The sequence below is a fragment of the Mus pahari genome, chromosome 7 (genome assembly GCF_900095145.1).
Source record: "Mus pahari chromosome 7, PAHARI_EIJ_v1.1, whole genome shotgun sequence".
Lineage (NCBI taxonomy): Eukaryota > Metazoa > Chordata > Mammalia > Rodentia > Muridae > Mus > Mus pahari.
The window spans coordinates 38,662,997-38,680,139 of record NC_034596.1 but is presented as its reverse complement, the minus strand read 5'-3'; the positions used below and the strand labels follow the sequence as shown (position 1 = coordinate 38,680,139).

At 41.4% G+C, this 17,143-nt stretch overlaps 1 protein-coding gene across 4 annotated transcripts in view; it reads right to left on the bottom strand.

Annotated features, from left to right (window-relative positions):
• Positions 1-17,143, bottom strand: part of Dock4 (dedicator of cytokinesis 4) — a 406,489-nt gene that overhangs the window by 187,718 nt on the left and 201,628 nt on the right. For all 4 annotated transcript variants that reach the window (XM_021201378.2, XM_029540998.1, XM_029540997.1 and 1 more), the window contains exon 8: positions 10,717-10,868. In XM_021201378.2, coding sequence (XP_021057037.1) covers positions 10,717-10,868 — 152 coding nt within the window. The remainder of the gene's footprint in view (positions 1-10,716; positions 10,869-17,143) is intronic.

Below are 17,143 nucleotides of genomic sequence, written 5' to 3'. Positions count from 1 at the left end.
AACAAAGAGATGAGAAAAAAGTTACTCTCTCCAGCCCAATACCATGCAGAGTGCTATAACTGTATCCCTTTCTTCAATAGGAAACATCTGAAATGGAAAAGCTTAAACAGCATCATAAGAGGCTGAGGCAGTGCTAGTGCTACCTCAGGTCACTGTGGACAGTGGGCAGGAGGCATGGAAGGAGCCCTGAGCTGCCTTCTGGACATTGGGATCTGGTTCTCATGAGTAGATGAAGGCTGGGGAGACACTGTATCCTAAGAGAATGACTGCCCAGTGGAAAGAGAAGAGACTTATTAACCTTATTTGGAAGTCCCTCATCTGGTTGGTTACTACTTTCTCTTGCAACGCCTAATTCCTAACAAGAAGATCCCGACTTATTAGGGTGGGTGGCTGAAAACATTTCTCCATGAATAAGATCTAGTTATGGGGCTGGTGAGATGGCTCAGCGGGTAAGAGCACCGACTGCTCTTCCAAAGGTCCCGAGTTCAAATCCCAGCAACCATATGGTGGCTCACAACCATCCATAACAAGATCTGATGCCCTCTTCTGGAGTGTCTGAAGTCAGCTACAGTGTAATTACATATAATAAATAAATAAATAAATAAATAAATAAATAAATAAATAAATAAAAAGATCTAGTTATATTAAGGAGCCCTAAGCCCAGGTCTTAACCAATTCTAATTTTTAGTGTTTTTTATAGCTGTCTTAAGTGTGCCCAAACAGGCAACAAAGCTATCTCACAGACAGACCACAAGACCAACACTAATAACAGGCCATTTCTTTGAAAGTCTTACTAGATAAGATCATCAGTGTACTTATTTTAAAACTAAAGTAGCAGCCGGGCCTGGTGGCGCAGGCCTTTAATCCCAGCACTCGGGAGGCAGAGGCAGGCGGATTTCTGAGTTCGAGGCCAGCCTGGTCTACCAAGTGAGTTCCAGGACAGCCAGGGCTATACAGAGAAACCCTGTCTCGAAAAACCAAAAAAAAAAAAAAAAAAAAAAAAAACTAAAGTAGCATTACGATCATGTGATCCTTTGAGTAAAAAGAAATGGAAACAGGAAGCCCATGGAGATGGATTGCAAAGCAAGTCACTTACTTAAGAAAGCAACAGACTTTTTTTGTTAATATCCCAGGCTAGATTCTGTATAAATATCTATGAAGAGACTGACCAAACCATCTGATAGCTTTGCCAGGTAAAGGATTCGGCTGAATGCCACATGAGAAGATACATTTTTACAGTATAGCTAAGATCACTACAAATCTTGACCATCAAAATCAGTCAATTTTTACCTCTTAGCACAATCTGAAACTACCTTATGCTATTTTCTTTGCATAATAAAAAATGAAACAAAACTCTCTAAGACAACAAATTGTCATGATATGAGGAATACAACTCTCTTAAAGGGATAAATAAGTAATCACATGTCTATCATTTCACAGCACCCGCAGAAATACCACCCTAAAGAAACAGTTACAAATCATGACGATGGTGATGATGGTGGTGGTAGTGATGATGATGATGATGATGATGATGGGATGGTGATGATGATGGTGGTGGTGGTGGTGGTGGTGATGATGGTGGTGGTGGTGGTGGTGGTGGTGGTAGTTCTACTCGCTGCCTTACATATAGCAATGACTCTAATTACAAAATCCCCAAATTTCCCTCTTGGGGAAATTCTTAGAATGAATGTTAATAAAGTAACAGAGACTCAGAGATGAGTATCACAGGTTTATCTCATTTGCAGAACTAAAATGCAAGTGGGGACAGAAATGTGTCTCTCTATGTAATTCAGGAAACAAAAATCTAGAAACTATGAGAAGAGGGAAGGAGAATATGGAATCTGTGTGAAATGAAAGCAGCAGAGGGCACGACTTGAGGAGACAGACACATGGGGCCAGCAAGAAACAGACAGGAGATGGGGAGGTAATGGAGGTGTTGTGGGGTAAGATGAATTTTAAAAATTCTAACCATGCCTGTATAGAAATGCCATCACCAGACCTATTTTGAATTCTGAGTAAGAATGAATGGGGTCGGGGAGGAGAGCACATGCTTTAGTCTTTCTCCAGAGAACGTCTTAGAAGATGGATCGGAAGGCAGGCTTCTTCTGAGCAGAGGATGCAGAAGTAGACATGGGTAGGAGCAGGACCAGCAAGAACAGGGTCGGGAAGCAGGATGACCTGCACGGGGGGGGGTGGGGGGGGGAGTGTCGTGAATTCTTCTTGGAGTTCACAGAATCTGATCCCTGCAAACACTGGATCCTGGACATTCTGCCAGGGAGAGATCAGGCTGATCTACACATGGAATTTATTTTGACTTTGTGAAATACTATTTCTTTGTTAGGAGACCATTTTTAATAGGGAATGTGAAACACAAGTAAACCAAAGCTCTCTATAGACTTTGGGGTGAAGTAGGCATTTTAAAACAAACAAAAAATAAAGGTTAAGAAGATGTAAATGAAAATAGAATGATTAAATTTTTTTAAAAAAAAAAATCTATGTAATTTAAGCCCTTAGTATCAATAACTAAATCTCTTTTTCTTTTTCTTTTTTTCCTCTCAAAAGGATGTTCTGAGGGCTTTTTCTTTGTGGGTTCATTTTTTTATTTTTTGTGGTGGCACTTGGCTATAATCCCAGTACTCTGGAAGCAGAGGCAGGAAGATCTCTAGGAGCTCAAGGCCAGCCTGGTCTACATATCAAGCTCCAGGCTAAGTAGGACTACATATTGAGACAACTCAAAAAACAAACAAACCTACAAAATGCATACTGACTGCCATACCCTTATATACCATACTATATATAAAGGCATGACATAGAAACTATCCTTATTTTTCTCAACATTTTGAACCTAAGTAGAACTTAAGGTTTGGGAGGATGAGGTTTTCCTTATGCCTTCTCTAGATGAGAATTTGGCCTTAGGTGGAACTTATTTGTTACCTAAATGTATGAATGAGCAGGCGTCAGTAATCACACAGTAGCGGTGTGAAATGCGAGTGCCAAACTGCCATAAAGTAGACACTCCCTGCTTAACTTATGATCCAAAACATCCAACTGCTTAGGGGGTAACACCAGGCCTTTATCTGATGATTCCTATGTACTTGTATTTTCAGCATGACAGGGTGATGATTCCTATGTACTTGTATTTTCAGCATGACAGTGTTTGCAAATGGTGGCTCCCTGGAGACAGGTCTGAGAGCACAATGTAACATGAAAGAGCTCTTACTGATGCACTCAACACTCTGGCTCTCTCTTATTAAGCAGCACATCCCCACCCCACTCCTGGAGGGGAATGGTGATAGCAAAGATTAAGGGACTAATGGCAGGATCTTTTAACGCTTTGCCTCAACAGGAAAGCAAAACTTAAAAGCTTCCTTTCCGTGCATCACCACACACACACACACACACACACACACACACACACACACCACCCGTTATCAAGTACGCTGCAAGGTGCTGAGAAACTGAAGGGGAAGCGAGGGTAGAGGCACACCACTGATCACTCCTTTGTCAATGCCAAACCCTTCTGAGACCTAAATGGCACTGAATAAAGTCCTTGGGAAGTGCTTACTATGGGTGACAGAGGCTTATCCCATACAGACTCCAGGAAAACTAAATTATTCTGAATGCCCTACAAGCAGCAACCTGGGTGTTCATGAAGAAAGACAGAGAAGACCATGATACTAGTGAGGGGAGGAGGCTCACTAACCTGCTCCTGCCTTAAAAGGCAGGATGAGGGAGACTAGGGCTTTCTGCTCACCTTGTACAAACAAAAATACTCCACCACTTAAGAGAGGCAAGCTGTCTGCATAAGTGCAAGGCAAAAGAGAAGCCTATTGGAGTTCATGCACTCTGTGAGCTTCCGGTTTTCCGAAACTCTAGTTTTTCTAGTCATTTACTAAAGTTAAATAATTGGCATTATATTTTTTTATCATAAAATGCTATAAAAAAGGAGAGAGGTTCCATAATACACAGTGTGTTCTAGATTTGGATAAAGCCTTTCCTTGCTCAGTTCTTTGTATTTGTATCCCCCTCCTGCCCCACCTCTGCTCCAGCAGCTTCCTTAGAGTCACTACCATTAAAGGCAACCAGTAAGTATGGGCCTTTTTTTTTTTTTTTTTTTTTTTTTCATGTGTAACACAAGAGTGAATGAGGGATAAACCACAGATGTGATTAATTCAGAGGTGACAACACCAATCCCCATGCACCTGCTGGAACAATCAGATGATGGAGAAGAGGGAGGTGGGAAGCAGTTATGCTTGTCAACACGAGGCCCCAGGGAAGGTCTCTATGGGTCACTGCTGGACAGACACCCACAGTGAATCTGTGCCAACATGTCTAGACACAGCAGGAAATGCTCTGGGCCTGATAGAATGGCGGTCGCTACCACAATTCAAGGAGGGGCTCTGAATGCCTCCTCTACCTATTTTAACTCTGTGCACTGTGCCCTTTGCTAGTCCGGCTGGACCATTTTCCTTACACTGCTTTTCTTTGCTTTGGAAAGCTTACAAGTTTTAGTGAGTGTTACAAAAACAGACCTAGGCCTACAATCTGTCACAGTCAAAACACTAAGTATTCCTAAATTATGTAAAAATGTAGATGGTGAACTTGTATGATCAGGTCATGGTAAGCTTCAAGTAATGCATAAACATCTAGCACAGGCAAGGGGAATTAAAGCCTGTAAAGGCTCTATTAACCTAGGTATATAGTACCATATACAGATAAAAGTTGTATCACTTTCTCCTAAGCTCTTATATTATGTCTGCCTCTGAACAGGGTTACTGGAAGCTACGAAAGCAATTTCATAAGACTCTCCTCATCTCCAGACAGGATTCCCAACTTCCTTATTCCTGTCCCACTGTGGTGTTTCAGGTTGTAATCCCCCTTCAGGCTTCTGATTCCCGTTTTTTTGTGCACTCCTGGCTAACATAATATGCACTGCATAGTATCCTTTTGCTAGTAGGTCTCTCTAAACTTTAAGTAACTGCAGTATCATAACTAAAACATCACCAATTTCTTGGAAGGTGTGATTTCTGTAAGAATGCAAAGGTAGACACCACGTACAGCTAGCTAGGGCGGTGTATACTTCCTCTTTGAGTTCAAAAATCCTCCTCCTCATAGCCAGGAAGCACCAATAAATTCCTGGGTCCTGAGCAACATCCTATACATTTAACATTCAAGAAATCCTTCCAGGAAAGCGCTGTTATCTTCACTAAGTCCTACCAGTTAACAGCTGTAAGAGATGTGCAGTTACGTGCCAGGCTGATGGAGCAAAGTCAGGATTTCTACCCTGATTTCCTAACCACGGAGTGTGGCCACTTAGCCACACTGAAAAGGGTGTACGAGACACAGGTGATGTGTGTCTCTCCCAGACACAGAGAAAGTCATAGCCATTTTACAGTTTAGGAAAGATCTGGTTTTTTAATAGCCTGTGCTTTACCTACTGCATTCAGTCCTCTCGCTCCCTTAAATGACAGAACTGGACCGAATAAGGCATAATTGTAGGCAAAAGAAAGCTTCTATGGAAATGAAACCTTTCAAGAAAAGTGAGTTTAGCCGCATGATAGTAGAAAAGGAAAATCTAACTTCAGAAAAGTATGTGAAAAAGGAATCATCGAAAGTCAACTTCATCCATGCAATTACTAGGATTAAGCACACCCTGCTGCTAATTTCTCACTTAGAAGCCCACAGCAGATGGACGGACGGACGGACATGTTCGAGCAGCCTTGCTGTAGCCAGGGACCAATGGGTGGTACTCAGGCCAAGTTCTCTGCTGAGTCAAAAGTAAAGGAATGAATTGGTCCCCGGACAAAACGGCAGTGTTAATTAATAAGGTCTGAAAATATGCCAGTAAACAAAAGAACGAAAGTTACACAACAACCATTACGCCAAGGCTCACAATCAAACCTATAACAGAGTCTCTCACGGAAGCTGACTTCTTCAGGCAGACTGACGGGCTGGCCAGAGAGTGATGTTCACTGGGTAGGATTATTTATCCTCTGATGCAGATGAAGCACCATGGATGAAAGGAAGATAAGCGTTGATGTACAGCTGCACAGCCGACGTGAAGCACCACACTACGGGTCTCTGTATCCCACGTGGTGCAAGAGCCATCTCTTAAGTGCCAGCTAAAGGCGACCCAGTAGCATAGACTGCCAGTTCCCTTTCTCTGGAAAATTACAACTCATAGGCCCATCCTGAGGCTCAAAGAGCTCACAACCACACCCTCGGCTCTTCCTTTCTCAGGGCTAATCTCCCATTTGCAAACTCAAGTCTATTTCCTGAAGCTCCTCTCCTAAGGGGCCTGGGGCCATCAGTGATTTCCCCTCCCCCTCCCCTTCCTCATTAGATCCTTCCTGTCCAATCTTCAAAGCTCAAGTTTCTACCATTCTAGATCTTAAAAGAATGAGCCCTATACAGACCCAACATTTAATGGTAAACATAAAATGATTGGAGAAGAACATAGCACATTATGAACATTACAGATAAGGAATATGGAGTAGCAATAGGAAATATTGATTCCTATACAGCCTACCCTGTTAAAGTACCAGTTTCACTTGTCTTTGGCCAAGGTCTCTAGGTTGCATCATCTACAAACAAAGGAATACTAGTAATATGTAACTCACAGGGTAGTTGCAAGAGCTAAGTCAGGAAATATTTTTAAAAGAACTTATAATAGTGTTTGACATATAAAAAGCATTATATAGGTGTTTGTTCCATGAATATAATAAAAGATGCAGAGGGCACTCTCCCTCCCTGCCTTCCCCAGATATTCTTGTGGAATGAGGAAATCAAACTTCCAACCAGAAAAATGCTCTAGAAAAATGTTTTGCTTATGTGAAACAATGGGGCAAACACATTTTTGGAACAAATAACTATCATTCATAGAAAGAAGTTATATGAAGGCTGTATTGGACTTTAATGAAGAGTCTGTAATTTTCAATGATCACTTGGCTCTATGGGCTATCCAAGTGTCTGAGGAGAGCAAAATTGAATGATGGCCTCAGGTAGGCATATGCTAACCAGATGCTGTCAGAACATGCCTCCCTCCTTTCTGAGCTTCACAGGAAGGAGGGTCCATATCATAATCAGAGAGCCCCAATCTCCTGGATCTTCAGGCAGATTCAATAACTGTTTAAAAACCGCAAACCAGGCTTTTAAAACAAAGCTTCAGTCAAATGATAATTTGGGGACTTAAAAACATCTGCCTTGGTTGGTACTCAGGGTATGTTACGCACTTCACATTTTTGGTAGATGAACTAGAAAGCTAATACCACATGCTGGCTCCCTTCATACTGGATACCTGTGAGGGCAGACACTAAGCTTTTCATCCTTGGAAGAGATGAGTAGCTGACACTACCTCACATATCTTCAGTCCTCTGGGAGGAGCTGCTGAGATTGGTCAGCAGTAAGAACACTTGCTGTACAAACCTGGTGACCCAAGTGTGACCCCTGGAAGGTATGCAAACACGGAAGGAGACAGCTAATTTCACAAATCTGTCCTCCAACTTGGCACACGTATGCCACGTCATGTGAACGACACCCATAGATCATTCAGAAATATATACAATAATGTCACACTCTTTGGGTTGACTTAGGGCTCAGCGGGAAACTCACTGCTAAGCTCAAAATCCTGACTCTCTTCCAGGGAACCACATGGTACAAGACAAAAGATAAGGAGTGCATAAACTCCATGAGCTGTTTTCTGACCTCCACATGGGCCGTGGCATGCCCCATGAATAAGCAAATGGAAAATATTTTAAAAGAATCCTCTCAAAGGATTTGATTTCAGATACCAATTTCTATAGACTAGATTATTTCTGGAGCCTCATACTGGTTTCAGTATTAGTATTATCAATGATAATAAATGATGACACTACAATACCTGGTGACAGAAACTCATTGTGCTGATTGTTTTAGTTGACACAAACTAGAGTCACCTGGGAAGAAGTTGAGGAACTGTCTCCATCAGACTGGCCTGTGGGCAAGTCTAGAGGGCATGTTCTTAATTGCTAATTGATGTAGGCGAGCCCAACCTGCTATGGACTGAGCCATCCCTAGGCAGGTGGGCCTGGGCCCTTTGAAAAGGGAGCTGAACAAACCAGAAAAAAGCCAGCTACCGGCCTCTGCTTCATTTCCAGCTGCCACTTGCACCCTTGCTTTGGCTTCCTTTGATGATGGACTGTATCCTGAAAGCCAGATAAGCCCTTTCTACCTTAAGCTACTTTTTCTTCATGCCATTTATCACAGTAACAGAAACAAAACCAGGATCCTCACAAGGCCTAAGAGTACATTTGCCGTTCTGAGAACATGCAACCACGGAATGAAGGAAGCAAGAACTGTTCTGAGTTCCAAGACCAAAGGGAAAAAAAAAAAAAAACAAAGGCAAGAGGTCACAGTTGCTGTGTCACCATGAAGGCCAATATTAAGATGTCTGTATCTTGTGCCTTTTCAGGAGCGGACACACGGCTCTGCATCACTGGCAGTTTGGTCACTATGTTGTCTGTGTCAGCCTCAGGAAAGTAAACAATCAAGTCCAACACTGTTCAAATACTGAGTATTTGAGTTTGAGAGATGGGAGACCCGTGCGGCCCAGCCAGGAAGCACAGTAGAGAGAAATTGACTCTTCCTCCTGTGCTTACAGAATATGAGGGAGCTGAGGAGTGAGGGCTGGAAGGCTGCAGATGAATACTAGCCCAGAGACATGGCAGGCCTGGAGAAGGGCACTTTCTGGCCTAAACTAAATACCCAAAATGTACTACTATTGGGGATCCTAAGCACAGGCTATTTCCCTATTTTCACCGAGAAAACAGGAATCAATCACAAGGAATGCTGAATATGGACTCCTAAATGGACTGTTTTAGAAAATTCGAAAATGTTTTCAGCAAGAGAAACTCTGAAAGAAGCTAATATTAAATCAGTGTTATTTCAATGATGTTAATATTATAAATTATTAAGTACATCTTTATAGTATGATAAATATAAGAATATAATGGTATGATATTGACTATGTTAATTGTTAATCATATTGATAATTTTATGTCAGTTATCATTCTATTAATCCTAATATAAAAAAAAAATCACTGAACTGTTCTGTGAACTCAACTGCAGCATTTGTGAAAAATATGGGAATTTATTTTTCAGAATTTCAGATTGATAGAGATAATCAGAAGAGCTCTTTCACATCTGATACTGCTTCTTAAAAACATAAATGAGAGTATATCATACATCCAAAGTCTTCAAGATTGTGTAAAGCTATGGGTAAACCAAAAACATTTCAATAGAAAATAACAATGCCAAACCAGGCATGGTGGCACAGATCTTTATTCATGGCACTTAGGAGACAGAAGCAGGAGATCTCTGAGAGTTCAGTGGCAGCCTGGTCTACATTGAGAGTTCTAGGATAGCTGAGGTGACACAGTGAGACCTTGTCTCTAAAAGATAAAAGTAAAGAACAATGAAAAGCAGGCGTTATTGCTAAGAATTGTTCATAGGCGTTAAGAGCAGAGCTATTTTAAGGTCAGTATTTTAATCCATTTTCTTCTCTTTTAGAACTGATTTGTGATGGGAAATGTTCTTCAAGAACCCCAATTCATTTCCTCCAACCATATTTCTGGTTGATTCTGGAAGCATATTATCATTGTTATTGCTGCACTTCACATATAGCCTTATTTCACAAAAACACCATCTTCTGCATTTCATAGGCACGGTCCACTACCAAGAAATAAAAGTCATACTTATCAGTACATAAAAACTAATTCATTACAGTTATCCATCATGTGTTATTGCTACAGATGCATTAAAATAAAAACTTCACACATATTTCCCAAAAAAGAGGGAAATGCTCCAAGATTATTCCATTTATGAATCAGGGTATGTGGCTGAGAGTTACTTAAGAGGCTTGCTGTTTATTTTATTAAGTATTCTAAAAGCACTACACAAATGGATCATTATGTGTGACTTGAGTAATTCCATCCTAATTCATAATTTAAATGTGAAGCCTTCATTTAAAACGTAAAGTACTTTATGCTTCCATTCAAAGTAAACATAGTTCTCTTAAAGTCTCAGGAAGAGTTCAAACGCTTGGCTGGGTACACAAAGCATCCACTCTAAGTCTTTTCCTAACCATTAAAAGTCTGGGCTAGGGATAACATTCAGCAATAGGGAGTCACTTAGCAGGCACAAGGCCTGGTACTTGATTCCTAATACCCGAGAAAACCAAAATTCATAATGAAAAGCTTTCCACAGAGAACCATGATGACTAAGAGTCAGAGCACTGACAGAAGCACAAAGTTTGTGCTATTTCACAGCTCTGCTACTTCAACGGGAGTGTCTGCAAAGTTCTTCCTTGATACCATTGATCTAGACACAGGAAGATCAATGTTTCTATTTACTGAAAAACTGAAAGACAAAATGTGCTGATTTCCATAAGGAAACATTATACTCTAGAGAAATTTTACCTTGGCATTATTACCACAAAGCAACTAAAACAAAAGCAAGTTTGGTACCGAGGCCACATAGGATTCTATAGATCTTTTGATTTCCTAGGAATCCTCAAATCCAACCTTAATGGAAACATCTAGAGGGTAGGTAAATGAGGAACTCAGAGTTTTATACAATGAGCTTACGGTGGTAGATAAAAAATGTATCTGAAAGCATCTAATATGCAAATCCACCATAGTTACAACAAGAAACTCAAGTTTTATGTCCACATGCCATTACCTGATTGGGCGATTCTCTTTGCTGTCAAAGAGCGAGAAGATGACCTCGAGCTCCTCTCCCAGGTTGGAACACATGAGGCTCTTCATCTGGACGAAGAGGTGGTGACTGCTGGCCTGCACAGGGGTATCTTTCTTCCGATGTCGATGTTCCATCTAAATGATACCCACCCCATCAGAAAAAACACATCAGTATGGACAATGCCTTGCAGTGCTGGGGACTGCCTAGAGTACATTATTTTTTTCTTCCTAGATTTAGTATCTAATCTAAATTTCAAATTTTCTTCTAGCTTCATCAAGGCTATTACTTTAAGATTTCCTTTAAATTTTTAATGTTAAGGCGATATAAACTCATGGCATAGATTCAGGAAGAAGGAAGTTCAGAGGATTTCTGTGATTTTAATCAATGTGCAGGATGAGACCAAACCAGTTATCCTAGAGAACAGACAAAAGAGCTGGCCTGGTAGGGATGCTTGTAATCCCAGCAGCTCGGGAAGTAGAGGCAGGAAGATTTCAAATTCAGGACTAACCTAACTACAGACTTCAAGGCCAGATTGGGCAACTTGATAAGACCTTCCCTTCTCCCTCTCTCCCCCAACATTCTGTCCATACGTGTGTGTGTGTGTGTGTGTGTGTGTGTGTGTGTGTGTGTGTGTGTTAGAGATATATGTATGTATGTATGTATGTATGTATCTTAGAAATGCTGCCCAGTTGTAGAACACTTGCTTAGCATAGCAAATACAAGATTTTAGGTTTAATATTCAGAACAGGAAACAAAAACAACAAAATAACCCCCCTCAAACAAACAAACAAAAAAGCAAAACCCTTCAGATTCCAGTTACAGATCATTTGAGCTGAAGAATATTTCTATAACTTCTCATTGATTGTACTTTGAAATTTTATTTTGAAAACTATTCTAACCCACAAAGATTCAGTAGTTTTGGAATGAAGCAGTGACAAGCCTTATTGTACCACTAAAGAGAGGACATGTTTCTAACTCATTATGGATCTCTGGAGAGATGGTCCAGGAGTCCATGAGGAAGCTAAAGTTAGGAAGAAACTCCAGTGCATCCCTCTCATCTTGTCCTCACTGCACTCAGCTGTTGTCAAACTTGGGACGGAGAACCAGAATAGAAAAGGCAGACAGTCCAGAAAGGAAAGAAATCACATGTGGGGCTACAGGCAGGAGACCGTAAGGACAAATGCCCAGTCAGTTAATACCCGTTAGGTATCTACTATATGCCAAGCACTGGGAGCACAACAGTGAACAGACATAGAGGCATTCCATGCTTCATGGAGACAGTACCAACTATCAGGATAAAATGCCAGGAAAACTGGTGTGTGCATACACAAAGTCACACCCATCCATTCCTAAACACAGATGTTCACAGATACAGACATACATACATACATACATACATACATACAGACAGACATGCAGATAGAAAGACAGACAGACACATACACACAGACACAAACACACACACACAGAGGCACAAACATACACAGAGGTATACATACATACAGACAGACAGACAGACAGACACACACACACACACACACACACACACACACACACACACACACCAAAAGTGATGAAAGGGGAAAATCTATATTAAAAAGAGCCCAAAAGGGTGTTTTGATTTGAGCCTGGGAAGTCAGAATACCTGTAAAACTGTCCCTGTAGTAAAGTACTATAGAAGGAGCAAGAATTGTGGCCTCTTTAGGACAGAACTTCCGGATCTGATTGTAGTGAGGATGTAGGTTGTTTTCCCTTCTCATCCTTTGGAGGTTGGTAAGCAAATACTTTCAGAAAAACAAAAAGGCAGCGAGACTACTATGACAATGTAAAAATGAATGAAAGCTTCTAAATCTCTCTTTGGCATGCACATATTGGCCCAGCTGCCAGCTGCTGCCAGTCTACTCAGCTATTGGATCACTCACTGATAAAGACTAATGGAACAGGGAAAGGACCTGGGAAGCCTGGGCATTATCAGAAGGAGAGACGGTAAAGTAAGGGAGGGCATGGTCACTTTCCTATAAGAGACTGTCTATTATCACCCTGTATGAGCCTCCTGACTAATAAAGGGATACTTTTAGTATCAGGGATTTGAATTCCAGGGTTCCGTCTATGGCTATGAATGGTTGTCAGGGGGAAGGCACATAACCATATCTCTCTATTAGCTACCTTTTAAAGCTTGTAAACAGAATTCAGTAATTGCCAAATGATTAGCCAACTTTCAGGGCAAATGGGATTTTTACAATTTACATGCAATTACATGACATCATCAGAAAGTTTATATGCATCACTTTTATTCTGAACTATATAAAGCCAAAAGATCACAAACAAGTAACCCACTAAATGGACATTTAGTTGGCTCCTACTCACATGGGCCGCCTCTGTGAAAGTGAATATATACATACATATGCATACATATACATATCCTTTTTTTAAAAAAGAAAAGCTTCTGTGAGGCTTACTCTATTTTGTGCTTTCAAAATCTTACCTATGCTCATAAAACTAATCTCTTTAATCCAAAAGTAAGAATTCCCCCCTTAGAACTGATAACTTACTTGCTGAGTTACTTAAAGACCTCTACAAAGGCACAGTCAAAAGTATAGCACAGCACACACTACTCCAAAGAAGTGATGGGTACCAAAGGCCAGAGCAGGGGCCACAGACTCAAAGGCCTCCTGTAAAGAACTGACCTCAAGAAGCTGTCTGCTTGGCCTTGCAGAGTACAAAGTTTCCAGCACCAATCGTGGCATGCAATAAGAACTGTCAGGGGGGAAAAAAAATCAGCTCCCTTACTCATGCAAATAATGTAATATATCTAGAGCGGTGGCTCTCAACCTTGACTGCACTTTAGAGTCGCCAAGAGAGCTTTTAAAAAATACTTACACCAGGTCCTGTCCCAGAACAATTAAATGGGAATTTCTAGTGGGGTGGTGGTGGTAGGAAGGGGATCTCATGAGCTGTAGTTTTAAAGGCTCCCCAGGTGGCTCTAATGGGCAATGAGGGTTGAGAGCCATTGATGGAGATCATATGCAGAGAGATACAAATCACAGAAGACTAAAAAAAAAAAAAAAAAAAAGGATTGCTGCCTCTGACAAGTCATTAATTATGTTCTGGAATCTACCTTGCGTGCTAGGAAGGAGACTGCCTGGTTCTGGGCTGTGTGTCTGTGATACAGACCCTTCTGGGTAGCACGCTCTAGCGCTTGTCTCCCACCTACCCACTATTCTTCCAGATCTGGGATAGATTTGGATTTAAATAGGTTATGAATACGTGCTTATCTCTTGATAGTTCACTACTTTTGAGGACTGCTAAAAATATCTCTATGAAAAGAATATCTCAGTAATAATATCAGGCTAATACTTTAAGAGCTATAACTTACAGTCACAACACAGACAACAATCCTTCTTGACTTAATGTATAGCTACAGATGATCCTGACAGCTATGCTCCATGTACTTACAGCTTATATTTTAACTATACCATTTATTAAGAGAAAAAAAATTAGATTCACTTCAACGATTTCTTCAACTCAAACTGGTTTTCTTCACGTGCTACATTAACTACTAGATGATTGGATTACACCCAGGCTTCTCAATCTTGGTGAAGAGAGTTGGGGGGAGTATAGCACTCCCCAAGTGAACTTTCTACTGCCAGCCCTTGTTGTGGCATCCACATGCCAATGCCAAGTATACCTTGGCGTGGAGGTTCTTTAAGAGCCACTGTTTTCTCCTGGCTATCCAGCAATGGCCATGAGAATGAATGGAAATCTGCGATTGATGGGGAGGAGGCATCTCCAGGAAGAGAGTGAGACTTTGGATGGGGAGGTGCCCAAGAATCAATGGGGGAGTCCTTAGCTGTGACTCACAGCAGTGGGGATATGGAGCCTGGAGAGGCTGCCTTCTATGACCAGACAGGAATCCCAGGGGAGTAATAATGACACTTACCTACCCACAAAAATTTTGACCCAAAACTTATCTTGCCTACAAGAAATACAACCATGGGGTACAGAGCAAAGACTGAGGGAATGGCTAACCAATAACCAGCCCAGCTTGAGACCCATGGACAATCACCAATCCCTGACATTATTAATGATATTCTGTTATGTTTGCAGAAAGGAGTTTAGCACAGTTGTCCTCTGAGAGGCTCCACTCACCAACTGACTGAGACAAATGCAGACACCCACAGCCAAACAGTGGATGTAGCTTGGGGACTATAATGGGAGGATGGAAGGAAGGATTGCAGCCCCTAAGGGGACAGGAATCTCACAGGAAGACAAACATGCAACAACTAACCTGGACCCTTGGGGCTCTCAGAGACTGAACCACCAACCAAAGAACATATACACAGGGTGGACCTAGGTCTCCCCACACCTATGTAGCAGGTATGCTGCTTGATCTTCACGTGGGTCCCAAACAACTGGAGCAGAGGCTATCCCAAAAGCTGTTGCCTGTCCATGGGATATGTTCTTCTAGCTGGACTGCCTTATTTGGCCTCAGTGGGAGAGGAAGCACCTAGCCTTTCAGAGACTTTAAGTGCCAGGACAGGGAGATATCCAAGGGATCCCCCATCTGTTCAGAGAAGGGGAGGAGAGGGTGGAGGAAGGATTGTGGGACAGGGTGACTGGGAGGGGCAGTGAGCAAAGTGAATAAGCAAAAAGAAGAGGAAGAAGGAAAAAGCGGAAGAGGAAGAGGAGAAGGAGGAAGAAGAGGAGGAGGAAGAGGAAGAAGAAAGAACCACCACTTTTTTTTTAATTTGGCAACCACTGCTATAGACCACTAACTATATAACTATATAACTAACTGCAAACAAGAAAATAGGATTCTACACACATAAAATGTCCCTAAAAAGATACTCTGCAAGCAGAGATTCTGGCCAATTAGCTTTTCTTTATAGCAGAACTAAGATTGACTTTGGCAATCCAGTCTTTCAGGTAAGCATAAGTTAGCAAGGTAAGGTTTAGCATGTTCTAGCTTAGATGGGCAAAACTGAGTGAAAATGGTCCGTGAAAAAGAGTTGGCCAAAACAAAACCAGGGTTTTCTTCCTCAGGGTACAACATCAATTTGGGAGCTTCTGAAGAGATAAATCATTCTTCCTGGGAATATTTATCTTCACCCCACAGTCCCTGATCTAAAATGATAATATGCTGTCAACCTCCATGGTCCTCGATCTAAAATGATAATATACTGCCAAACAAAGGCATGGAACTGGTGATGGAGCCTCCCATCGTCTCTCCCTGGTGAAATCAAGGCAGGCAGATGCTGACAGGCTGCAGAGAGGGAAATGAGCAGAGTGGCAGGTTGCCTGATGAAGACAGGACACAATAAGAAATGTAAGAAGAGAAATAGCTGCCTTCAAAAAAAAGTGTCCTTCTGATGTTCATAAACAATGCTTCTTTTTTCTTGGGCTACTGTCTTTGCTTAATAACAGGCACATGCAATTGTTATTGAGGCAGCATTACATTTTTGTAGACAAAATTACAATATTTTATGTTCCTCATCCATAAAAAGATGGCTTACAGAATCAGAACTGTAAGATGCCAAGCCACACTTTTATTGTCTTTCACAGAAATGGCAGACATTGCCAATCAATCAGAGCCTATGTGAGATGTCAGCCTCTCTAAACCACTGAGTTCAGGCCACCACCATCAATAAAATGTAAAGGTAAGAGAGGTTCAATTAATTTGACACCCTATATACAATGTTAAAGGGAAAGGCGGAATCAGAGAAAACCAAACTAGGGAAAAGAAACTGCATTGATGAAGGACATTATTAGTTGGTTGTCAAATATCTCATATCTTTAGCTACTTCTGCAGGTACATCTACTCTGCCAAAGACAAATAAAGGCAAGGGTTGTGTGGAACTTCTAAGGAGGCTTGTTAAAGTAGCTCAGTCATCTACAATGAAACTTTGTCCTTGCAACTCCATAGAGGACAGACATCAAGGCTACAACTTCTATAGCTGTATTGTACTTGGAGGTGTCCTTGCTGTTTAAGTCAAATACTACATAGCAAAAATACAAGGGTCTATGTCTTGTGCACATAATTGAGCCACAAACCAATTTAGACCTTCCTGCTCCTAGGTCATCAGAAAATTAAGTTTTTTTTATCATGTCTAGGCTTCTATTATTCATTTCACTAAAAGCACCTAAACCTAATGTCCAGATTTAGCACATATCATATCAATTATTTTTGCCTTGTTGGCTCGCTAATGAAGATGAACTAAAGATGAAAAGGAGTGCAACTCGACGGCATGCTTAGGTGTTTTTCAGATATCTTTCAAGGAAAGGCAATCATCATCAACATGAAAAGAAGTGCATATGCCGGGCATGGTGGCGCACGCCTTTAATCCCAGCACTCGGGAGGCAGAGGCAGGCAGATTTCTGTGTTCGAGGCCAGCCTGGTCTACAAAGTGAG